The sequence below is a fragment of the Olea europaea genome, unplaced genomic scaffold (assembly GCF_002742605.1).
Source record: "Olea europaea var. sylvestris unplaced genomic scaffold, O_europaea_v1 scaffold437, whole genome shotgun sequence".
In the NCBI taxonomy this organism is placed as follows: Eukaryota; Viridiplantae; Streptophyta; class Magnoliopsida; order Lamiales; family Oleaceae; genus Olea; species Olea europaea.
In genome coordinates, this window is record NW_019262676.1 from 82742 (window position 1) to 105578 (window position 22837).

Consider the following 22837-nt stretch of genomic DNA (forward strand, 5'->3'; position numbering starts at 1 on the left):
TTCTTTGTGAATACATTGAGTTGAGCAACCGAAGTAAGAATCTTTGTTTGGGTTGGAGCCATTGTTGGATGTGTTTAATAAGGTTGAGATTGGTTCAAGTGAACCCGAAAAATCCACTATCGGAGGTCGATTATTCAACAAATATGATCGGATTAGTTGCTATGTAACTTTTTGTTGACTTAATCTTTGCGTAAGAACGGATTTACCTAGTTACTATAAATTGACTTCTCTTGTTTAATTTTTGGTGCTACTGAATCTCAAGTGATCTGATGTACTCGGTTAATAAATATGCATATGCTTACTGATAAAAAGTTTACGTTGTATGTCACTGGAATAACAAAAAATTTGGATAAAATCTTGTTGGAATGAAATTTTTTGCAAGAGTTGGAAGAATAATCTTGATGAGTGCAATTGGGGTTAAAGTTATTAGCAGAACATCATTAACGAAATGTTCATTTCTTATGATCGAGGAGATTTGTATCAGACAAAAGATTTTTCTTGTAGAAACTTTATCCGATTCCTGGTTTTTTGTTTTTTCCTTTTCACGGTTGTTATTATTTTGAACTTCTAATTTCTCTTGCAGGCCTTTCTAGAGGTTGATATTGTTGCGTATGGAGGTATGCGTGTATCTAATGATGGCTGAGTGAAAAGTAACTCCTATTCGTTAGTCAAATTATCTAGGTTCTTTTGTATGAGTTTGTAATTTCTACTCATATTGTGTTGTTTGATCAAATAATTCATTGAGTAAAGCAGATGAATAATTAGTTCTTACATGTTTTCTTGAATGGGAAGTTTTATCATTTTTGGTTAGGTTCAGAGCCTCACACTGCCGTTTTAGAGAACTCATCTATTCATATTCACAAAATGGTATGATTACTCACTGCTAGACTGATTGTGCTTAAAATTCTCAAGACATTAAGAATAACTCTATTTTATTTTGGACAGCCGCAATGGCCAACTAGTGGTCGAAGTCTGCTGAAGATACTTCGTCCCTTAATGCTTATGCTCAAACCAATTGTTCAATTTCTTTTGCTGCTTTGGTATATTTGCATGAAGATACCGGCTCCTGATGCCTTTATAGTCCAGGTGAGCTTCAAATCTGTGCTTATTCAGTCATTAGAAAAGTGACATCTGATGGGATCATAATTTTTTGTATGATTGGCTTTAATTTTATGCTAATGCTGAATTTTGTGAAACTTTTTCCTTGTTCCTTTACCTAATATAGCAGGCTTATGTTTAGAAATTTCCTTGTATTACTTGATGCGATTATCTTAGCTTTTAATTAATGATTGTTAAGTTACATAAAGCATGCAAAGGAAAAGTTTGTTTTTATATATCATTGCTGAGTTTATTAGAAATATTCTTGTTTAGTCCTTGTCTCAAAATAATCAGGCATTTGAAAAGTGATCTTTGATGGGATTTATCTCAACTGTTGTATGATTGGCTTCTATGTTAATGCCAAATTCAGTGAAGCATTTTCCTTGTTCTTTTACCTTCTGTAACAGGCGCGTTTTTAGAAATTGCTTTGATTCACTTGCTGACTGTCATCGTATTAGCTTTTTATTGATGATTTTTAAGTTACATGATGCCTGCAAAGGAAAAGCTTGTTTTCATTTATGTACTAGTGCTGAGTTCAATGGAATATTCTTGTATAGTCCTTTTTCAGGCATTCAAAATAACCATTTCATCTTGATTGTAATTGATGGGGAAAGGTAGATTTTGAGTTACTACCCTTTTCCATTCCCAAATATCTTAAAAAACCTTATGTTTTCAAAATCATGTATACGCCAACATGTGCAAGTGGAGGTTTTACCAACTAAGGATAAATTAAGGGATGGATGACTTAGACTGCTGGTTGGAGCATTTTTTTTGTGGACCTAAAGAAGCTCTTGTTAAAGAGAGTGATCGATCCCAGTAGAACACGCTAGAGCAGAGAAATGCATGCTAAAAATTACATGCTTAACATGGTTACAAATGGTTTGATTGCGATTAGTGTTGGATGGAACGGAGTGGTGAAAAAGGATTCATGTAGCCTCCATATTTATTGGGAACATGAATTAGTTTGTTGTTCTTGTTCATAGCGTAAGAAGCTCTATTGATAGCTCTGAATGTTTCAATTTAAATTCATATAGGCATTTTCACTTCGTTTCAGTTCTCCAGTAGTTTTTACTATAATTTTTCAGGTTTTCTAATACATGGTTTACAAACAATTCCCAGTTGACTATGTTTGTGCTTGAGCGTGCATCACAACTTAATTTTATTGGCTGGATATCTATGGTTGTGCTTGGGCATCCTGGTTTAATTTTGTTTACTGGCAGTCTGATTGGATCTCAATTATTAAAGTGTTTGTTGTCACTTACCCTCCGAACAAGGCTTCTGGTTCAGATATGTGACTTTGACTTGCAGAATCCACCGTCTGTTCCTACCCTAGTGGGTGTAAAGTGGGCTAGCTGGTCTAGACATTCGACATTTATTGTAGATTGGCATAATTTTGGATATACACTGCTTGCCCTATCACTTGGAAGGAGTAGTTTATTCGTGTCGCTATATCGTTGGTAAGGTTAAGTTCCTATTATTTTAATCAAATTGAGGATCTGTCTTTACAAATTTAGAAATATGATGATGTTTTGGTATATGCCTAGGATTGAGAAGCAGTATGGCAAGATGGCCCATGGTTCTTTGTGCGTGACCAGGGCAATGCAACATGAATTGGCTGAGAACTGGGGAATCAAGTGATGTTATTATCTAAATAATACCTCATATATTTTTATCTACTTACTCATTTACCTGCTCCGTGTTACACGGACACTTTAACTAGGGTGGCATGTCTGTGTTGGACATGTTTGACACCTACGCTCATTGGACACACTATTATGATCATTTTTCTTTCTTTAGTAGAAAAAATTATATAATTTTAATTCAAAGTTGTTATTAAATAACAAATAGGTATTCTTATAAAAGATTTAAGAAGAAAATTAATAACAAGTAGAAAACTAAAATTATATTTTATAAATGAATTAACTAGGGTGGCATGTCTGTGTTGGACATGTTTGACACCTACGCTCATTGGACACACTATTATGATCATTTTTCTTTCTTTAGTAGAAAAAATTATATAATTTTAATTCAAAGTTGTTATTAAATAACAAATAGGTATTCTTATAAAAGATTTAAGAAGAAAATTAATAACAAGTAGAAAACTAAAATTATATTTTATAAATGAATAATTTTAAAGAATTTAATTAATGTGTCAGCATGTCCAATACTTGTAGTGTTGAACACATGTGTCCTTGTCGGTGCATCATAACTTGTTCCTATGTTACTTAGCTGCATCCTCTTTGTTTTTCTATCATAGAGCCACTGTTCTGTATGACCAGCCCCCAGAGTTTTTCCGACCTGCTTCCCTTGAGGAGAAGCACAATGTAAGTAACTTTATTTGTCATAGAATGGTTTAAGAATGCGTTTAATCAACAAGCCTTAATGTCAACGACAATCTAGTTATTTTGCAGGATCAGCAAAAGCCTCAGCCTGCCATCTGGTTTTCAGGATTGCATTAGTAATGGTAAAGCAGAGTAGTGATGCTGTTCTCTAATTCACTGTTAAAGTTGATGTTGAGAGTATGTTGGCTAATTTGGGTTAAGCGTGAACCCTTCTGGCAGGAATGACAGCATCAGATAACAATGATCCTAATGTAACTCCATTTACAGCTCAGCTTGGCACTGATATTTTCCTGAAGCATAATGGACCAGCGCTCATTGTTAGCAGCACAAGCTGGTATGTTCTTAATAAATTGATTCCTCATCATCTTAGTGTACTTGAAATTACTTTTCCTTTTATGACTACCTGCGTCCTTTTTCTCAGATCATATAAAAATAAAGGACAGGAAGAAAAAATCTTAGATAAACTTGGGTTGGTAGTGTAGCCATGTATTTGGCGTATTTCTTGAAAATTATTACTGTAATGGAATGATAAGTTTTTCCAGGACTCCAGATGAAGACTTTAGCATTCTTTTGGAAGCAGCACTCATGTATGATAGACGCGTTGCTGCACTATTAAATGAGGATGACTCGAGCGGAGATGAAGTTGTTTGGAAGGAAATTTCTGACGGGAAGCAATTCTCATACCCAAGGTTGTTATTCATCATTATTGGTAATGATTGTTCATATTAAGCAATCTTTTTATTTAACTAGTACTTTCTTTACTTGTTACAAAACTGAATTTCGTCTTTTTACCTGAGTGAAGGGAAGGGGCCTGAAAAGGAAAAATATGAACAAAAAATAAGGAAACTGAACCTCAAACGCGTGGCATTCCGTACTATGTGGTTATCAACAGAGGATTATCCTTTGCTCCTTGGTAAGTTATAAATGGTTGATTGGTTGTATTTCACTATCAAAGGGTAACAATCTTATATCTTCCTTTACTATATGTTCAGGGTCAGCAGATCTTGGTGTTTGCCTGCATACTTCTTCATCAGGGTTGGATCTACCCATGAAGGTATTGCGTCTTTAACCTGTTTTTGTGCATGGAAAAACAATTTTACAGCAATTCATTTAAGCTTTAGCTCCTATTCCTTGGAAGTCTCTCTCTCTCTCTCTCCCCTCCCCCCTCTCCCTCTCTCGTTTTTATGTTGTTTGTAAGAGAAACACTTGGAACTTTTTGGTTTAGTAGGTTGTGGATATGTTTGGCTGTGGACTCCCTGTCTGTGCTGTTTCATATTCTTGGTAAGATCTTCTGGTGCTCTTTGTAAAATTTTAAAGATATATTACATTTAACAATTTTTTTTCTCTGTCAAGTATCAAGGAGCTGGTAGAAGTTGAAAAGAATGGCCTCCTTTTCTCTTCATCTTCAGAACTAGCTGATGAACTCATGGTAAGCACGTATGTGGGAAGCTGTATAGCATTTTTGAAAGCTAATATTAATTAACATTCTTCATCCTCCTTCAAGAAAAAATCATAATTGTGAAACAAGATGACAGTGGAGATCCATAATATTTTGTTTGAACCCTATTTTCACAAAATTCATTTTCAACAATATACTCTCCCGATAAAATAATTTTATATGTAAACACAAAACTTTTCCTTACTTTTTTTAACCATACATTCTTCTAAAATTTACTATTCCAAAATCGATTAACCCCCAAAAAATGGGGTCAAACAAGGGCTAAATTTTCCATTTCTTTGTTGATGTTGCTGTTTCTTGTACGCATGCCAGGGGTGAGTTATCTCATAAAGTTATATTGCAATTTAGGTATCGAAAAGGCAAAGTATATTAAAGAAATGTCTTCTGAAGGAATCAATCCTGTGGATAAAACATTCATAATGCGTAAATGAAATATAATCTTAAGATTAAAGTAATGATAAAGGAAACCAGCTAGATGTGATTGAAAAGTGAAATTGATGACGGACCATACAATGGGCTTTCTTTTGACAGGTATTCTTATTGCAGTTGGGAATGTCCAGAAAATATAACGGCGAAGTTCTAAAATGATGTCTTGACTTCTGCAGATGCTATTCAAGGGTTTCCCAGAAAAGTGTGATGCTTTAAAGAAGTTGAGAATGGGCGTGATGGAAAGGGTATCTTCAGCAAGGTGGGCGACCGAGTGGGAGGAAAATGCTAAGCCCTTAATATCTAAGGCAAGTCAACTATCCTTAATCTGGAGTTTTCGGTTACTCTCTTCTAAATCTTCTGTTACGAAGTTTTCAAGTGAAACTTATGCAGGCTTTGAGATCTCTTTACCATTGATTTAATCCTATACTAGATCACTGAATCTATGATAATATGCACTATTTCAGGTCATTTCTGAGAACTTCAGCTGAAGGTGCAGGAGTGTAACATAAAAAATTTTCGAGTTTGAAATTTTCTTTATGCATTTATATGTAGTTATACCCTAACTCATCAAGTCTCTGGTCGTGAGGGGACTACTCTTGCTCCCCTGCGGCCCTGCCTGCCCCCTACGAGAAATTATAGCTTAGAAGGATGGATTATTTTCTGCAAATTAGAGTGGATTTTGTTACTTCTTGTTGAGCACCTTTGAAACTTGCAGTGGGTCGCAATACATTTGGAACTCAGTATGATAATGCGACAATTTATGCCTTATCCAATTTTTGCTCCTTCCAATGCAAAAACTTTGAAACTTGATTAAGCGTGACACTGGAAAGTAAGGAATTTCTTAATTTAGTAAACCAGTTACAACATTCTTGCTTGAGTCCGTAGATGGATTTGTTGGGACAGCATACAAATTTCTCTCCCCAGTGGATGATAGCCTGCAGCAGATCTCCATGAAGAATGCGATTTTGACTTTAAACTGGAAACATTAGCAAGCTTTGTCATGAGGAAAAGTATGTTCATAAAACAAAACATCCCTCGAAGTATAAATCTTTATTGTTTCAAGATCATAAATTCTAGAAAAAAATCTATATGCCCTTTGTCCAAAAGGATACCCAATAAGTATACCAGGTTTTGAACATGCATCAGATTTGTAGGTGAAAGATCATGGGCAACCATAGACGCCCAAAACTCAAAGTTGAGTTGCCTAAATTCATTTCTTGATGTGTTTTGCCATTTAGGATAGACGGGGGAATTTTATGATTCCATAAGCAGTGGAAAAAAATGCACTCTCCCCAAATATTCAAGGAAAGGTGACTCTGAATTCTTAAGTAAATGATGATACTTATGTTCTAGACTCCCTCTTGTTATCGAGTGGCAACACAGCTATGTTGATGTATTACCCTTTTTTTTCTTGAAGAATTCCTGTAAATCTTTTGGAAAGAAACTCAGTTCCATTATCAGGTGACTTTGAAATCTTAATGTTCGAGCAACTTCAAGTAAATGGCGATGCTTAAGCTCCACAACACTATTTTGTTGTCGAGTACCAACACAATTACGTCGATGGATTCCCCCATTATTTTATTTTATTTTATTTTTTTTCCGGGGAATATCTGTAAATCCATGGAGAGAAACTCATTTACATTATCAATGCGGATACTTTTGACAGGAAAAGAAGAATTCAACTAATCAGAACTAACGACCATGGTGTAGTCGAAAAAAGGAAAAGAAAGATTTTAAAATGAATTGGGTTATACGTGTTTCATCAAGAAAATCAAGGTGCATGGACTAAAATAATCAACAATACTAAAAAATGAAAGTGCACCAGAATTCCTAGGAGTAACAAAACCTCGGCATATATCAACAGCGAATCAATTCAAAAGGCGAAATGGTCTTTGTTGCTACAAAAAATCGTACATGTCGATTTCCCGAGCTTGAGGATTTTGAATTAGCATGATCTTAGTCTTCCGGTACCTGAAACAAAGGCAACGAGGTGTGTTCTCGTTGCTCCTCCGATACTTAAGTCAGAAATGAAATTATATGCGTGAGGCTATAAATTGGAGAATAATGAAAAACTTACCTAAATAATGGCCCAAGTATCTATATTTATAGAGGTAGGTAGTGTACTCCTAGTAGAATTGTACCAGTTGATGTATTTATCCAATGGAGTCTTGTTTGTGAGGAATATCCTACTCGTAATGGAATTGTTTGACTGGTGGTGTAAGAGTTGATGTAGAGTTCTTGGGTGTTTAGATGTCCGTTTGTTAGGTACATAGGTCTCAAAGATCTATTAATGGACGATGTCCCGAGGACACATTTTCGAGGACCATGGGGTGATTTTTATATTCGTATGAGATTTCCTCGAGGACCAAAATACCTCGAAGACTAGAAAGATCTCGAGGACATTTGGCAGAAAAGTGGGCAGAGCACGTATGGAGTCCTTGAGGAAATGGTCCTCAGGTATATAATATTGGTATCATCAGTCTTTATATAACTTAAAAGGAAGGAAGAGTTCTTGTGTGCTTTCCCAGAAGGCATACTTCACAAACTCTTCTATTAGATAAAAGAAACTTCTGGAGTTAAAGCATCTTCTAAAACAATTGCCCATTAATCGCCAGCGCGAAACTTGTAGCGAAAGGCTTCACATTTCCGTAAACATCAATTCGTAGCATTTATCAATACAGCGTGATTCCTTTTTACAATAACTGCAGTAACTCTTCGAGCGATTCTTTTGTCCACCCTCTTGATTCGGTATTTGCCCATTTCCAGGTTTTGTCAGACTAGGGAAACAAGAACCTGATTTCACACCTGGGAACGACTATGCAGCTCTGTTACTGACTTTGCAGCTCCACATGAACGACTTGGAATGGTTAAATACGATGCAAATTCATCCATAAAACTTTTAAACGAGTGTAATACAGAAAAATCTCTTTGTTAACAATATGATATTGCCCTTTTTACCTCATAAATCTTTGTAGTGTTAGGTTGAGAAAATCGTTCGCGCAGGTCCTTCCAAATGGCTTGGCTGTATCTGCATAAATAGGGTGCTGGCTGGGTGTGCACAATATCTGTACAGAATGTGCACGCACAATATTTGCGAATAGGAGAGGGAGTTGTCGTCCAGCGCTAGTCTTTCGCCTTGGAAGTTCTTCACCGCACGATCCACAGAAGGTTCCCTAGTTTAGGTTAAAAAAAAAAAAAAAAAAAGAAAGGCAAGAAAAAATATAAATACTACCAATAAATATATATACATATCAAATTCCTAGAGACGACTTTTCTGCTTGCTAATGCAGGGTCTGAAGATAAGCTAGAAGGTATATCGGATTTTCTCTCTATATCCACCCATTGCCCATTGGTCGTTGATTCATTCTCTTGAGACTCGGAACATTTTTTCCTCTTAATGATTTAGAACCTGTTATCACCTATAGAAAATAGTAGCTAAATCAAATAGAACAGTTTTGTTATGAAAAATACAATTGCTTGTAGATAAGAATTATGGATATGGATAATCGGATTTTGCCAAGATCGGTTCATACCAGGAAGTAAAAGTGCAGACTATCTTCTAAAGATGTGCAAATCCAATCACAACACCTTCCCGCCAGCAATCGCACTTCCATACATCAACTGCTACTCCAACCTTGAACGACTGGTTTGAATAATCCTCACAAATCCAAGGCCGGATTGTAGGGTGGCCAGCACATCTCATTCCGAATTTATTAGCAGCAGTAGCTTTGGATATTGGAATCCATTACTATGCATATCAATGTGATGTCTACTCCAGGACAAGGAATATTTCAGGGATTCTTTTGGTTACATTCATGAAAATGAGAAACCTATGGACTTTCCGAATTTAGATTTCGATAATGAATTTACAAAAGCTCCTACTAGCCTCGAACCCGAAAGTGGCAATGAGCCAAAATAATACTACACTTGAAATATGATGATGAGGAGTATGGTTAGAATGCATGAAGTGTACCTCTTTAACTTCTTATTTGTTTTAAAATAATGTTAGTTGTGCACCCTTTGGTGTACACCCTGGTTGACAGCCCTCTCATATGGGGTGGGCCATCAATTATTTTTATAATCATGAGCCCCACTCCCTATTAGAGGACTGTCAAACTAAGTGTAGCATTTTTGGATTATTTATCATGATGATCATATAAGACATTTTTGGTACATAACATCGAGGATGTCATAGTATTGGACTTTTAGAAGCTTCCATGACGACTTCAAGACCTTACACCTAAACCAGCGACCTCGCATGCTTCTGTCCTCAGAAAGAAGCTCAATATTCTGACTGACTGAGACGATTCTCCGGACTGTGGCCCAGGTACAGAAAGAGGCTTGCCTAGCAGGCATTGTGATTTTCACTTTACCTGACTATAAAAAATCATAGCAAGGCCACCACAATAACCAGTTTCAAGATTCTGATTCCCTTGCTACTTACAACTCTTTTGGGAACTTGCTTTGCAGGATCCTCACATGAAGAAACTTTTACTTGAGTATTTCTTTGTTGGGAAAATGGGAATCAAGAAAGAAAAATATTGATCGACTGGAGTTGCCACGTAATTTACCATAATAATTATTGTAAGGTGGATCACACCCTATAGTTAGTGTAAGTTGATTGGTCTAGAAAGTGTAAAGTGGATTGTGGAGTTTATGAATAATATGGACCATAGATTAAATTCAATGGTTGGATTTAATCTTGTGGTCAATTATCCTATACTAGTGTTGTCACTTTCTACTTGACCATAGAACAATATTTGAATTTTGAATTCAAATGGATTGGCTATATAATTACAAGACTTCTCCATTATCTCATTTTTTGGATTTGGCATAACATTGGAGAGAAAGAATAGAGAGGAAATCAAGCGGGAGCATTCTATACCTCCGATGAAATTATTGGTGGCTTCCAATGGATCTTTTCTAGGTATATCCATTGCCATTCCCATGGACGAGGATGTATGATTCGGTGTGACACAAATCTGAGCTCAACATCATAAGAGATTCCATTGGAGGTGTTGAAGAAGCTTTGGGTCGTTTGGTTCGATTTTACCCTTAGAGAATTCATATTTTTCGCATTGTAGTTGTAATAATCTTTTGTATACAACACTTTAAACTCTACAATTATTTTATTTTACATATATCAGTTACTTAGAACCATTTTATCTAAAAATATAAACTGAAATGATAAAAAAAAAATGCATATTAGCACGCGTTTGCTCCATATTTGCACAAAAGGTGCACTAATTTAGGTAGAATAAACACAATGCTGAAATTTACCAATAAGAAAAACTCGAATATTACAAATAACTATCTGCCTTCCAAAACTCTTGGGGGTTAGAACTTATGAGGGAGATCAGTAAAAACTAAAATTGTTTAGCCTCAAATCATTAATTTTACGGAATAAATGCTTAAAATTCTACACAATAGAAAAGTACCCATAATTGGAGTCCCGAGACCTATTCACAAAATGGTACACAAACAGGGAATTTTATCCAGACACAGAGAAACCAGAGTTAACCAAACTGAAATTAAACTAAAAAGGAAAAAAAAAAAAATCAAAAACAAAAAATGGATTTGTGTGTTCTGCTAATCTGATCGAGTCTAACTCCATCAACATGCAATGTACAAACTTGCATTCAAACCGTGCACCGATCAAATCAAGAAACTTCTACCCACCTGAAAGACGATAATATATGATTGCTGATACAAAAAATTGCGGAGAGAAGATGAAATGAGCAAGAGAATTTTACTCAAAAATGCCTGAAAAAAAAAAACTGAAAAATGCATAAAAAACCTGAAAGGTGAGAATTTATTTCAACTAGTGAAAGATAAAAGGCAAAGGCCAAACGCAAAATTTTGCTAAGTGTTGCATTACTATGGCTTTTTATGGACTGTATTTGTATGGGTAGAGAAAAGAACTAGAGAGAAATAGAAAAATTAAAGTTGGAGGGGTTAAATTCTTTTTTATTCTTATTTTTTTCCTCCTAGTTTTTGCATTTTTTCTTGGGACAGTCAAGTTAAAAAATAATTTTTACAGTTTTATTGCAATATGTAATGAAGAGTGATCTACAGAAAGTTGCCCGCACAATATTTGCACAGAAGGTGCACTAGTTTAGATACAATAAACACAGTGCAAAAATACTCCAGCAAGAAAAACACATATACTACCTAATAAATATATACATCTGAAAATTGTTTGGATTAGAAATTAGAATTAGACAACTGAAATTGTATAGCCTCGAAATCAATAATTGCACGAAATAAAATCTCAAAATTCTATATAATTATACCGCCCATAATTTCTAGAACAATGTCATATCTTGCAGGGGGTAAATTCTTAACCCTTTTCCCCTTATTTGTTATGAAACTCAATTAGGGATGGAACCAGGATTATGGTTTACTTGGGATGAGATAGCATTACGTAAAAAACAATTGAGTTTTTCTGTAACTTCTTATGTACAAATAGCGTTATTCTAATCAGATTTTGCCAAGTTCAATATGTATCAAGAAAGTAAACACGTAGACTATCTGCAGAAGATGTGACAAATACTGTCACTACGCCTTGGCAGTGATCGCACTGCCATACATCAATTGCTACTCCAAACTTGAACGACTGTTTTGAAGAATTTTCACAAGGCCAAGGCCGGATTTCAGGCCGGCCAGCACATCTCACACCAAGTTTATCATCAGCTGCCACATTAGATGTTGTGACCCACTACAGTCTACACATATGATTAATAATATTAAATTAAATACACATTTTCTCAACTAATTTGTCAAATTATTACATTGCAACGTTCTTTGTTTATCATGTGATCACATAGGACATATTCGGTATGTGAACAGCGCTCTTTGTTTAGGTTTATTAATAACATCAAGTTCTATGCAATTCTCTCCACAAAACATGCAGTAGCGTACAAGATGATGACAAAGTATAAAATTTCAATCTCATTCAGTTTATAGCCCTCATAAGTCATAAATATTCCGAAACAGGACACTAAAATTAAAATAAAACAAGTTCAACAATTCAATGATTTATACCTCAAGTTTCCCCGCTCCGTCATCATCAAGGACGTCACAGTTAGAAGCTTCGAAGGATGAAATTAAGACCTAACACCTGAACCAGCAACCTCTCATGCCGCTCTCATCGCAAAGAATCTCAATATTCTGATCCCCACCGTTACTTTTAACTCTCTCGGAAACTAGCTTTGCAGGATCCTCACCGGATGAATCTTCTGCTTTAGTTCATTTATTCCCCTCGTTTCTTTCTTGGGGAACATGGGAATCAAGAAAGAACAAGATTGGTCGATTTGCGTAGCCATGTAATTTACTCAGAGAGAGGCTTGACCTTGCTGTTTAATTCTCTGTGGCACATGGAAATGTCATATTTTCCTCCATATGAATTGGAGTCAAAACTGCTACTATATTGTCAATGCACTTTGCACTAATCTCCCGCTCGTAAGGCATTACGAAAACTTCTGACTGAGGAATCAGACCATCGATTTCCTCAGCAAAATTAAACCATCGAACTTTAGCCATTATCTCCCCTGCCCAGTCTCATATAAATCTTCCAGATAACCAAGGCGGTCATTTTCTTCTTCACTCGTGATCACCACGAAGGAGTAGACCTGAAGATCAAGATAAGAACTACGAGAATTTTCACAAAAGCGCATTGCCAAATGCAAAATAGCAGTACTTGGAGGCTTACAGAAATATCAGTTGCACTTCGACAAAAAGCAGGGAAATGCTTCAGCTGCTTGTTACATCTCTAAGCATTTCCTGTCCCTACGATGTCTGAATATTCGACCAATCTGGAGGTTAGGATTCTACGGCCAGAGAAACGTGTCATTGAAAAATTTAGGGATTTCACAGCTTTTTCCGTTTCACTTGCTGGTATACCTGCTAGGGAAAAGAAAAAAAAAAAAAAAAAAATGGTTGAACCCAACCTACCCAACCTTGAGGGCCCCTCACCCCGCCCCTGGGGCACTGTGGGGGAGGTAAATCGTGGAAGGTGTTAGGCAATTATTCAACGAAAAAAATTAAACCATTCAATTCAAAGATTAATTGCTTCCCTTTTTCTATATCAGTAACATGGCTAAATTTATTGTATAATGTTGGAAAAATTCCAACGTAGGGCCACACATGTATATTCATTTAAATGTGTGGTGCTATTTTAAAGAATTTAGTCGATAAAGTGATCCATTAAATTTAATTTTGCACTAATGAGTATTAAATGTTATGTAAATAAAATGTAGAGAATGGAAGACGTTATTTTGAATTGATAAGGGGCCGATTTGAAATAACACAGAATTAATAACTGCAAATTACAGTTATTTAATATGGGGTCATGGTCCCCAATTGTACGTGAGTTTTTACAGTTTTCTGCATCCCCATCAACATATAATAAAATTCAAGATCATGTAACAATTGGAAGATCAAAACCCAATCAAAGCACTGAAATCCATGGATCAAGGTATGCTTCCGTTTTAATCTTCTCTTTGATTTCAACATGAAGCACGTATGAAAATTTTGTGAAAGGATTTGACGAATTTTGGTTCCTTTCAATTTACTACAGATAACACCCAATTTGATGGAAAAAGGCAATCCTACCATAAAAGGGGTGTGCAACCCCCAGAGAGTAATGTAGTACCACCCCTTCGACTCGTCTTTGCCTAAGACTCTGGGCTAGAAGAGGGTCTGGAAGACATGCAAAGGCATATCCTCCCCCATCGACACTTCCTTCCATAGGAAGTAAGACCCCACCAACTAGCTCCACTCATTCGGCAGAACCTGGGTCGGTGACAACATAAAATTCCTTAACACTGCCCTGAAGAAAGGGTGCAGAGGAAGACGCATACCTGCTTTAAACAGGAATTCACTAACTGCGACACATCCGGGCCTCGGATAACAAGTCCGTTCATTGGCCTCGAAGACTAGCATTTCTATGTTATGAGGAACGTAGTACCTCTCACTTATCTTCCCCAACCTCTTCTGGGTCATATTTGAGGGTATCCTAGGTACGCCCCGCTCCTTCTCGTAATTTACTGGCTCCTCGATCATAGCATAATATTCAACCTCGGAGTCCCCCTTATGAACTGTCCCCTCCCCAAATGATGCGACAGTGACTGCCCCTACCCGAAGTGGACTCCATATCAGAATAAGTTTGGAAAATGGACAAAGATCGCAAAACAAGTTATTCTCACAAGAAATACCTACATAACCAACTAAGGAAACCGAAGGATGCTGAAAAACGGGAACAGAGCAAAGCTTCAACGTCGGAAAATGATATTTTCGAAGAACACAAAGAATTGCAGAGATAGAAAAATGGGAGTCTCCTGCCTTTCATACAAGTCCAGGACGAACACCAGCCTTCAGATCAAGGCTCATCAAATCTGGACCCTTCATTACAGACCAAATCCGCTACGTAGAATTCAAACCGTTTTCAAAATCAACGCCTTCGATTCAAACGTGCTCCCCATGCACCTCTCCAAACGTATATCCTTTTAGAAGCGCCAGCTATAGCCATCATTGCACATTCAATGCAGCAGCCGTACGTGCCTTAGAAGTTGAAACGACTCGGCTGCTTTTTCTTGGTAACATGCACAAAACATCAAATCATTGACACAAACATCGAAGACAATCATAACTTTTAACAAGCCTCGGCAGGTTCGATCCACTCATCGCCTCGACTTCTTCTTCGCTTCTTCGTAGTTCAACCACATCTTAACAAGCCTCGGCAGGTTCGATCCACTCATCGCCTCGGCTTCTTCTTCTGCTTCTTCGCAGTTCAGCCACATCTTCGCAAGCCTCAACAAGTTCGATCAACTCACCACATTGACTTCTTCTGCTTCTTCGCATTTCAGCCATACCTTCACAAGCCTTAGCATGTTCAATCCACTTTACCCCCTCGTCTTCTTCATCACCTTTTCCAATCACAGCAACACCACCACTTTCAACTCCAACCATGATATAAATATTTACACTTGGACTTGGGAGACTATTAGTTGAAGTACAGAAAATTCTTTCAATTTTTACCCGATACGCTTCAACACAATAAAAGTCCACGCATTACATAAATGATCATACTTGGACTCGGGGGACTATTGTTACGTGTTGACACACTTGACCGACCTACTAGGGCCCATGACCTATTTCTTCCGAACCACGTGACATTTTATCCGAGGCCTCCAAGCCAGACGTGGCCCAAGTGCTAATGCCGAAGCTAATATGCCGAGGTGATCTTGTAGCCGAGGCCCTTCCTTCCGAGGCCCAAACTTCTTCGAGGTCCTGAGGCTCTAAGCAGTACTCCTTCTAAGAGATCCGGTCTTATACAAGGATCCTTCTTGATTGATTGATAGGACATCCATCATCGAGTGCAAATATCTTGTCTTATCAATGTAGTGGCAGAGCTGCCAATTAATAAATGTGTAGCAGGCTAGGAAGTCAAATGTGATACCTATAATTTGATATGTAAACTTACGAGATGAGGTCATGTGTACTTCCAACCAAGGGCCATGATCTAAGTTGTAATATTATAAATACTCCCTCATGTATCTCTCACAAGGGTAATGCAAGATTCAACACAAGACCAAACACAACATTCTTTACATTTTACTCTCTTGCAACACACACAAATTCATACTCGCATTCTACAAAGATCGATTGGTAATTATTGTACAATCGTTATGCAAACATCTCGTCAGATTCCGAACGTTCTCGTCCCGCGCCTTTGAGTCACTCACATGCCCTCTTTTTGCTATTATTTATAGACCGTCCACTTGTTTTAGCGTGTTGGACCAGACTTACGTGTGTACGGGTGGGTCTGGTATCTGTTGGCAACATATTTTGGGGTCAACAGTATAACACCTAATTTGATGCAGAATGCAGAATAGTATTCAAGTTATTCAGAAAAGAGAATTTTAACTTTTTAAGGCTCGCAAAACCTACCACCGTAGGTATACCGGTCATTCTGTGAACTAGAAGTGAAATAGCTTGACCCAATCAACATCTAGAGGAGGGGTGAATAAGTATTTATACGAAATTTTTACCAATTAATTAATAAATGCAACAAGTCACAAATATTAATTTGTCCAGATCAATTCACATATTTTACTATCCTATGTTGAAATACCAAAAACAAGTAAAATGCAAAAATTATAAAGAACACAGTTATTTGATGACGGAGAAACTCCAATATGGGTAAAACTCCGGGCTCAAGCCAGTACGAATTCCACTACAAATGAATAAATCACATACAATCCATCAGACTTAACCCACACTAGTTTTTCTGACATCCTGATTGGAGTATTTTCTAAAGCTCTCCTGGAATGCGTGATCTTGCACCAACGCCCGGCTCCTAACCCTTCTGGATTGCGTGCTACACCAATTCTCGACTCTTGATTACGTTTATCTTTTGTGGATTCAAGAGAACTCCCCGCTCTCTAATGATTGGAACATCGATCTCCTTCCCTAATCTTCAAGATTCATCAAATGCTCTGGAAGGATGTGTTATAGTGTTTGAAGAAAGTGGTTTTGATGTTTTTATGTGATTGCACTCAAAAAATGTGGGATCGAATGAATGAATCAAAAAGTAATATGTTTTTCTCCAAGTTCAATCCTTAAGTAAAAATTGAAAAACGGCGCAATACAATTTATATGGATGTTTTTGGTCATATCGGTAGGGTCAAACTCTCGAAAAAAAAGGAAAATAGGGTTCTTCAAGTAACATTGTCGCTTAAGCGAAAAGCGAACGACGCTGTTTCACTCGAGCGAAGTAGGGGCGATAAGCGAGTGAAAAACTTTCTGTTTTTGACGCTCAAGCGACCACTTGACAAAATTTCAAAGACACATCTTGCCCTACTTTACAACTCGAACCCTAACATACTTTGAAAAATTGCAACTTAGTCCCCATCGTTTACACATGTACAAATTGACCCCTAACTTTTAAACATTGACAAATTGACCCCAAACTCTTGAACAATTACAATTTGACCCTTTTGTTCACGGAATTGCCAACTCAAAATCTAACAAGAAGTTATTTTGAGAGAATAGAAGGGCAAGAACTCCATTATGAAGTGAAATTGAATGAGATCTCTAAAATGGAAATAGGAAACACTTTCTAGTTATTAAATGTAACAACATTTTATACCATAAATATGGAAAAGTAGAAAGGGTGCTGATCTTTATAATAGTAAAAGAAAATATGGGGAAACAGAATCAGTAATACCTATTCTGAAAGAAAAGATTTATCAATGTACATTAATTTAGTGATGAAGATTTCCATCGAAATTTTCCTGAAGGAAATCATGTAATTAGGTTGAGGCATCGCTTGAGAACATGATGAACTGACCATGGACTTTCCCCTACAAGTCCTTTCGCTCAGGGGCTATTCCATGCACCGCTAACTTACGGATGTTTGAGTTAACATACAAGATATCGTCCATGTTGTTAATAATGTACCCCATCGTTTCTGTAATCATGGAGGCTTCATTGCATGAGATTAGATTTGTCAATTGTCGTGTGATGAGTGACATGAGTCGGCCCTTCAACTAGACAATGCATAGCCAACTCCTAGATTTGTCATTGGACAAGGATATCATTTAGGAAAGTATTTTATGCATAGATGTCTGGATTCTGCTTCAAACGAAATTCAACTTTCTTGACAACATATTCAATCTTTTGATAAAAACTAGTTCCACAGACATTATCTGAACTAACAACATAAGCTATTAGTATTATAGGTTAACTCTTTAGCCATTCATACCCCAAAGAATAAAAAATTTCACACATTGTGTTTTTCAATTAATTTCAAGATGTTTAAGTCCCAGATTGGACTGGTCTTGTGAACCCAAATGCATATATGAAATTCTCGATAACTGATTAGATCATATGTCCTTCACTTATAATTTCCCACAACAGCAAGGACAGAATTCCTAGGATTATCACATGTGTAATAGTGAACAATGCGGTTCCCATTTTCCTTTGGCATATCGCGCTCTTCCCATCCTGTAAGCACTTTCTCAACTGACATCCTGACTAAGCGGAGACGATCACTCAATAGTTTAATTCAATCTAGTGTATTAAATAAGTCATTAATTTTTGAGTCAATCACTCAATAAAATTAAAATGTGGCATATTTGGTTTTAAAAAAAAAAGTATCGTTAAATAAATTTATAAACCGCTGCCACTTTAGATATTGGAATCTATTCTTATACGTATCAATGTGATGTTAGAGCGAAGGCATACATTGTACTCCTCGTCTTCGGAAGGGATAATTTTTTCTTCTTTTGTATTATTTTCTTTAAAAAGAATATTATTGCAATGCAACGATTATTCTATAAAAATTTTAAACAAAAAGCTTCTAAAAGGAGCCAACCTCTTTCTTGGAGTTCAAGATTTTCTAGTCTCCACCTCTAGTTGAGATATTCTTAACCACAGTTTTGAGATTTTACCAATGACCACAAATAATTTATTTATTTATTTTTTTTTTCTCAACATTGGTCGAGAAAGTCAAACTTATAACGTTATTTCTTAACCAAAGGCAAGAACCTCTTCCAAATATCAAGAAAATAAAAAATAAAAATCTATTTATCAACCAGCAGTGAAAATCTAGAGTAGAAGTCGATTTGGAGAGAAAGGAAATACAGAACACAAGAACTAAGTGCAGAGAAGCCAGTAGCCCCGGCATTATTACCAAACAGACACAAAGTATACACATATGGCCTTTTCCAATGTTCAGACAAGGAAATTAGCCTCACACACACTTTGTCTTTACGATACGCATTTTCAACCCCGTCTCTTTGTCGATTTGTAAAGCACAACTGTCACATATTTGGCCTGGAACCGAGAAGTCGAACCTAGTGCAACCACAGACGGGGTGCTCATATCCTCCTGTATGTAGAGATGGTCCAACACCCCATGTTGAGGTTTTGAAAGAGAAGGTGGAATCTCCATGTGAGGTGCTGGAGCATTCAGTAAAGTATGCTCAAGTTGTGGAGGAACCATTGGCGGGGGTTCCTTCTCGTAGTCCTCGGGGTCAGAGTACATGTTGTTGTAGCTGGAATCGGGAGACTGAGGCTGCTCGAAACTGGCTCTGCTCTCAGTCGCGTCTGGGACATAATCCTGCAGCAGAAATCAGCAAGCACCATTTTCCTTAATAAGTAAATCACTTCCGCAAGGATGGAATTCTAAGTATTTACTCCTTTTGCTTATTTTTTCTGATAGCCCCAAAAATATGTTCTTCCTTCATAGCCAAGTGTAAACTTCCAACAAGCTCAATCATTCATGTATGGCGAATTTGAAGAAAGTGTAACTCAGTGGGGCTATGGTTCGATCTACCAATTCTGATAAGATCTACAAAAGAAATTTTCAATTTTTCCACTGAAGAGCAGCGCTGGAACTAAATGTGGGCTGTCGAGAAGCAATATTCATATAGATGGGAATGTCAAGATGGAACTACACCAAAACAAGAAGACATAATGAACAAATAATCATATATTTGACTTGGTTAAAATCAGTATATATCGACGATAAACAATTAAATGGTTTAGGAACGCGTGGATGGTTGCTACATTGACTAGGAAAAGCAGTTTGCCCCAATTGGCACGATAAGCTAATCAACAGCATTTTAATTCGAATGTCTAGCACATCTAAGGGAATTCACATTTTCCGAGTAAAATTCAATTTCTTTCTAAAAATGTCTCTTTCAGAAACACTTTTTTTCAATCCTGTCAAAGGTACAAGTCTGTAATAGATAAATAATCTGCACATAGACTGAGATCGAATAAGAAAAGAAAGAAAGTTCGAGGGATACAGAGAGCAATTAATCTAGGAGAGAGAGATGGCAATGAATGTTGATTTTTGCATAAAAACAAAGGTTACTACTCTTTACCACCATTTAAACTTCTAAGAAAAATAAATTAATAAATAAAACTTCTGGAAATAAAAGTAAGATATGGACGAGTCCGTGCATGGATAAGCAATACCGATGAGGACAGAATTCAGAGGAGAACACAATATGTACCTTCAAGTCTAAGATATTGCAAACATTGCCTGCTCTATCCAGCTCCCACGGGATGTCAGGGGCATACCTCCACTGTCCATCAACAATGAACCTGTATTGATAAACTCCTGAAGGAATTTTTCTCATAACGACGAACTCCTTCCCTGTTCTCCTCATGCGCTTCCTGAGAAAAAGATTACAACTTTTAAAATTTCCTTATAATATACAACAACGACAAACTAAGCCTTATCACCAGTAAATTGAGTTTGGCTGCACAAATCCTTCTTCACCATTTCGTAATGTTCATTGCTAGATCAATTGGAAGATCTAAAGCAACTATTTTTTTAAAAACTAGTATTGGTTTGAAGCAAAACATGATCCAAGTAACTTACTGGCAAAATTTTCTGATATGTAAGGCTAAAACTAGAAACAAAAAATTGAATGGTTATGATAAAACAATGAATCTTGCCTTTTTCTCCAATTATCCCATGATCCAACCACATAAACTTCCCAGCCACCATGGGTCCATGTGATCATTGTTGGAATTTGAGGCTCATGGTGCATTTCTTCTTCATACACTGAGGTAATATTCGACCATGAAGGGCCAGCAGTGCTCATTGACTGAGGTCTTTGAAAGGGGAACATTGTATTCTAAAAATACAAGAGAGATGAAAGATCACTACTCTTGCACTACTCTCTTAAAGCAAGCAAAGAGACGTAACCTCACGGACCTCAAAACTTTTATAGGAACAACGTTACAAATTAGTGATGTGCGTTAGGTAATATTTTTGGTAGCGGTGCGATAAATGCCAAGTAGGTGACTTAGAAAAGGTTATAAAATTCAGAAGTTCTGTTTCAAAAGAGAACTTCGTCGCAAAATACGTACGAAGACAAAAGTTTATGAGTCGACCTGGCCTTTGTAAATTTTACACCAAATTAAATGCAACCAACGATTAACCAATATTCACCTTCAACATATTCATATTCATATTCATACAGTTAGTACACAATAGTTAAACTTAAGAAGGATAACCACTTAACATCCTTTCTAAATTATGGTTTTTGACCCTCTAAATATTTGTACACCATTTATAAGAGAACTTTTAGCATTAAAAATCCTACAAAAGCCCATCAATTTCGATTAAAAATCCCAGAAAATGTGACATTGACTATTTCCACTGGCATTGGCAGAAAGCAATATTTTTAATCCAGCATGAATTCAAAATCAAAGCTATATGTGACGGTCCGCCTTTTCGGCCCCAGAGTTGCCACAGCCCCCGAGGTGGCCTTTCCCCACACATGCAGCTGGCAAGCTAAGATATACAACATAAGGAGGTGGGAAGCTTGCCATTGTATCTGTGTATGGGACATCGTTAATGCACTTCCGAGAATTTAGCAATAAACGCTCAATAAGCAATCTTGCCATGCCACATGGATGGGGGAGTTCTCTGGTCCGTGACTTATAGCTCTCTTTAGTTCATCTGGCAAATTGTTGCATGCTAAATTCTCCATGCATACATCCGTCAGCAGCCTAAGACTCCTCAATTCCACAAGACTTTCACTTAATTTGAACAGAAAAATTGCGTATTTACTCCACACTTTCAGTACAATAAGTAGTTGACAGTCACAAAAATTTATTTATAAAAAGTTGACTCAGCAGAGGTTTGAACATCGTAGAAGAGTGAGAAGCCATTACCATAGGACTAGGTGGTGCGGACTGATCCTGACCCACGAACCACGAACCATGAGCATGATAGCTAACGCTCGCACCATCTTGATCAGCCATGCTATCCTGCGCACTTCCAACGCCACTCACAACCCCTGTGAGCTTTTTTTCCCGTAATCTTCCATTCAATTCACATTGCCCATTATTACGTTTATACCAATTTCTCGAATTTAATTAAATAATTGTAAAATCCTTTAAATTTTAGGTTTCCATAGGATTTATAAAGATTTCATTAATATGGAAAATACATATAACCAAATCTTTTAAAATTTCACATGAAATTTTTACGGAATTTGTGGAAATCTATTCAAATCAACAAAATTCATTAGGATTATAGTCTTTTAAAATTCATCAAAATCTTATTTGAGGACGTCCCATAAATCGTACATTGGTAGTATTAAATGATATGTGATTGATATTTTTAGATTTACTATTAGGATTATTAATGTAATCCTTTGAATTCCTGTGAGCTTGGAACTACAATGAGAGACTCGAGTCACATCATTTTCTTGAATGCTTTCACTAATTTTAGGAAACTTTCATAAATTGACTCAAAAGTATAATCTTTTTTCTGATTATTCTTCGATTCAGGAATTATATGATTTAGTTGGCAGTTTTCAACTCGTATAGTTAAGCACCTTCTTTAATTGGCCTATGAAGACTTTTTTCTTAACTACTAGTTTCTGGCCATGCAATGCATGGCTTGAATTTTTTTTAAGGTGATATTAGCGTGTTGACTTATTTGAGTATTAAGTATTCATGAGGGAGAATTACATTGA

At 36.7% G+C, this 22837-nt stretch overlaps 2 protein-coding genes across 11 annotated transcripts in view; one reads left to right on the top strand and one right to left on the bottom strand.

The window, feature by feature from the left end:
- Nucleotides 1-6101, top strand: part of LOC111387922 (UDP-glycosyltransferase TURAN-like) — a 10810-nt gene extending 4709 nt beyond the window's left edge. The window contains exons 3-17 of one of the 10 annotated variants that reach the window (XR_002701477.1): nt 584-617; nt 812-867; nt 946-1086; nt 2407-2555; nt 2643-2732; nt 3356-3422; nt 3499-3562; nt 3660-3774; nt 3983-4149; nt 4243-4353; nt 4433-4494; nt 4669-4721; nt 4794-4869; nt 5431-5633; nt 5793-6101. Coding sequence is in view for 7 of the 10 variants with exons in the window: in XM_023012546.1 (XP_022868314.1) it covers nt 584-617; nt 812-867; nt 946-1086; nt 2407-2555; nt 2643-2732; nt 3356-3422; nt 3499-3562; nt 3660-3774; nt 3983-4149; nt 4243-4353; nt 4433-4494; nt 4669-4721; nt 4794-4869; nt 5505-5633; nt 5793-5816 (1338 nt within the window). In the remaining 3 variants the exon portion in view is untranslated. Of the gene's footprint in view, nt 1-31; nt 682-811; nt 868-945; nt 1087-2406; nt 2556-2642; nt 2733-3355; nt 3423-3498; nt 3563-3659; nt 3775-3982; nt 4150-4242; nt 4354-4432; nt 4495-4665; nt 4722-4793; nt 4870-5247; nt 5634-5792 lie in introns of those variants that run through there. The other 9 variants (XR_002701476.1, XM_023012549.1, XM_023012550.1 and 6 more) reach the window with 9 other exon arrangements.
- Nucleotides 6102-18938: 12837 nt separating this feature from the next.
- Nucleotides 18939-20512, bottom strand: LOC111387914 (SNF1-related protein kinase regulatory subunit beta-2-like). Its single transcript, XM_023012537.1, has 2 exons — nt 20354-20512; nt 18939-19452 (listed from the first exon to the last, which is right to left on the bottom strand). The coding sequence occupies exons 1-2, from the start codon at nt 20507-20509 to the stop codon at nt 19117-19119; spliced, it is 492 nt and encodes a 163-aa protein (XP_022868305.1). The 5' UTR covers nt 20510-20512; the 3' UTR covers nt 18939-19116.
- Between the last annotated feature and the right edge of the window lie 2325 nt (nt 20513-22837).

Excerpts from the sequence above, each read along its gene's own strand:
- LOC111387914 (XM_023012537.1), bottom strand. The coding sequence starts at position 20,509 with ATGAGGAGAACAGGGAAGGAGTTCGTCGTTATGAGAAAAATTCCTTCA. Across the intron at positions 19,453-20,353 it reads GCAATATCTTAGACTTGAAG|GATTATGTCCCAGACGCGAC; the intron begins GTACATATTGTG and ends TTTCTGCTGCAG.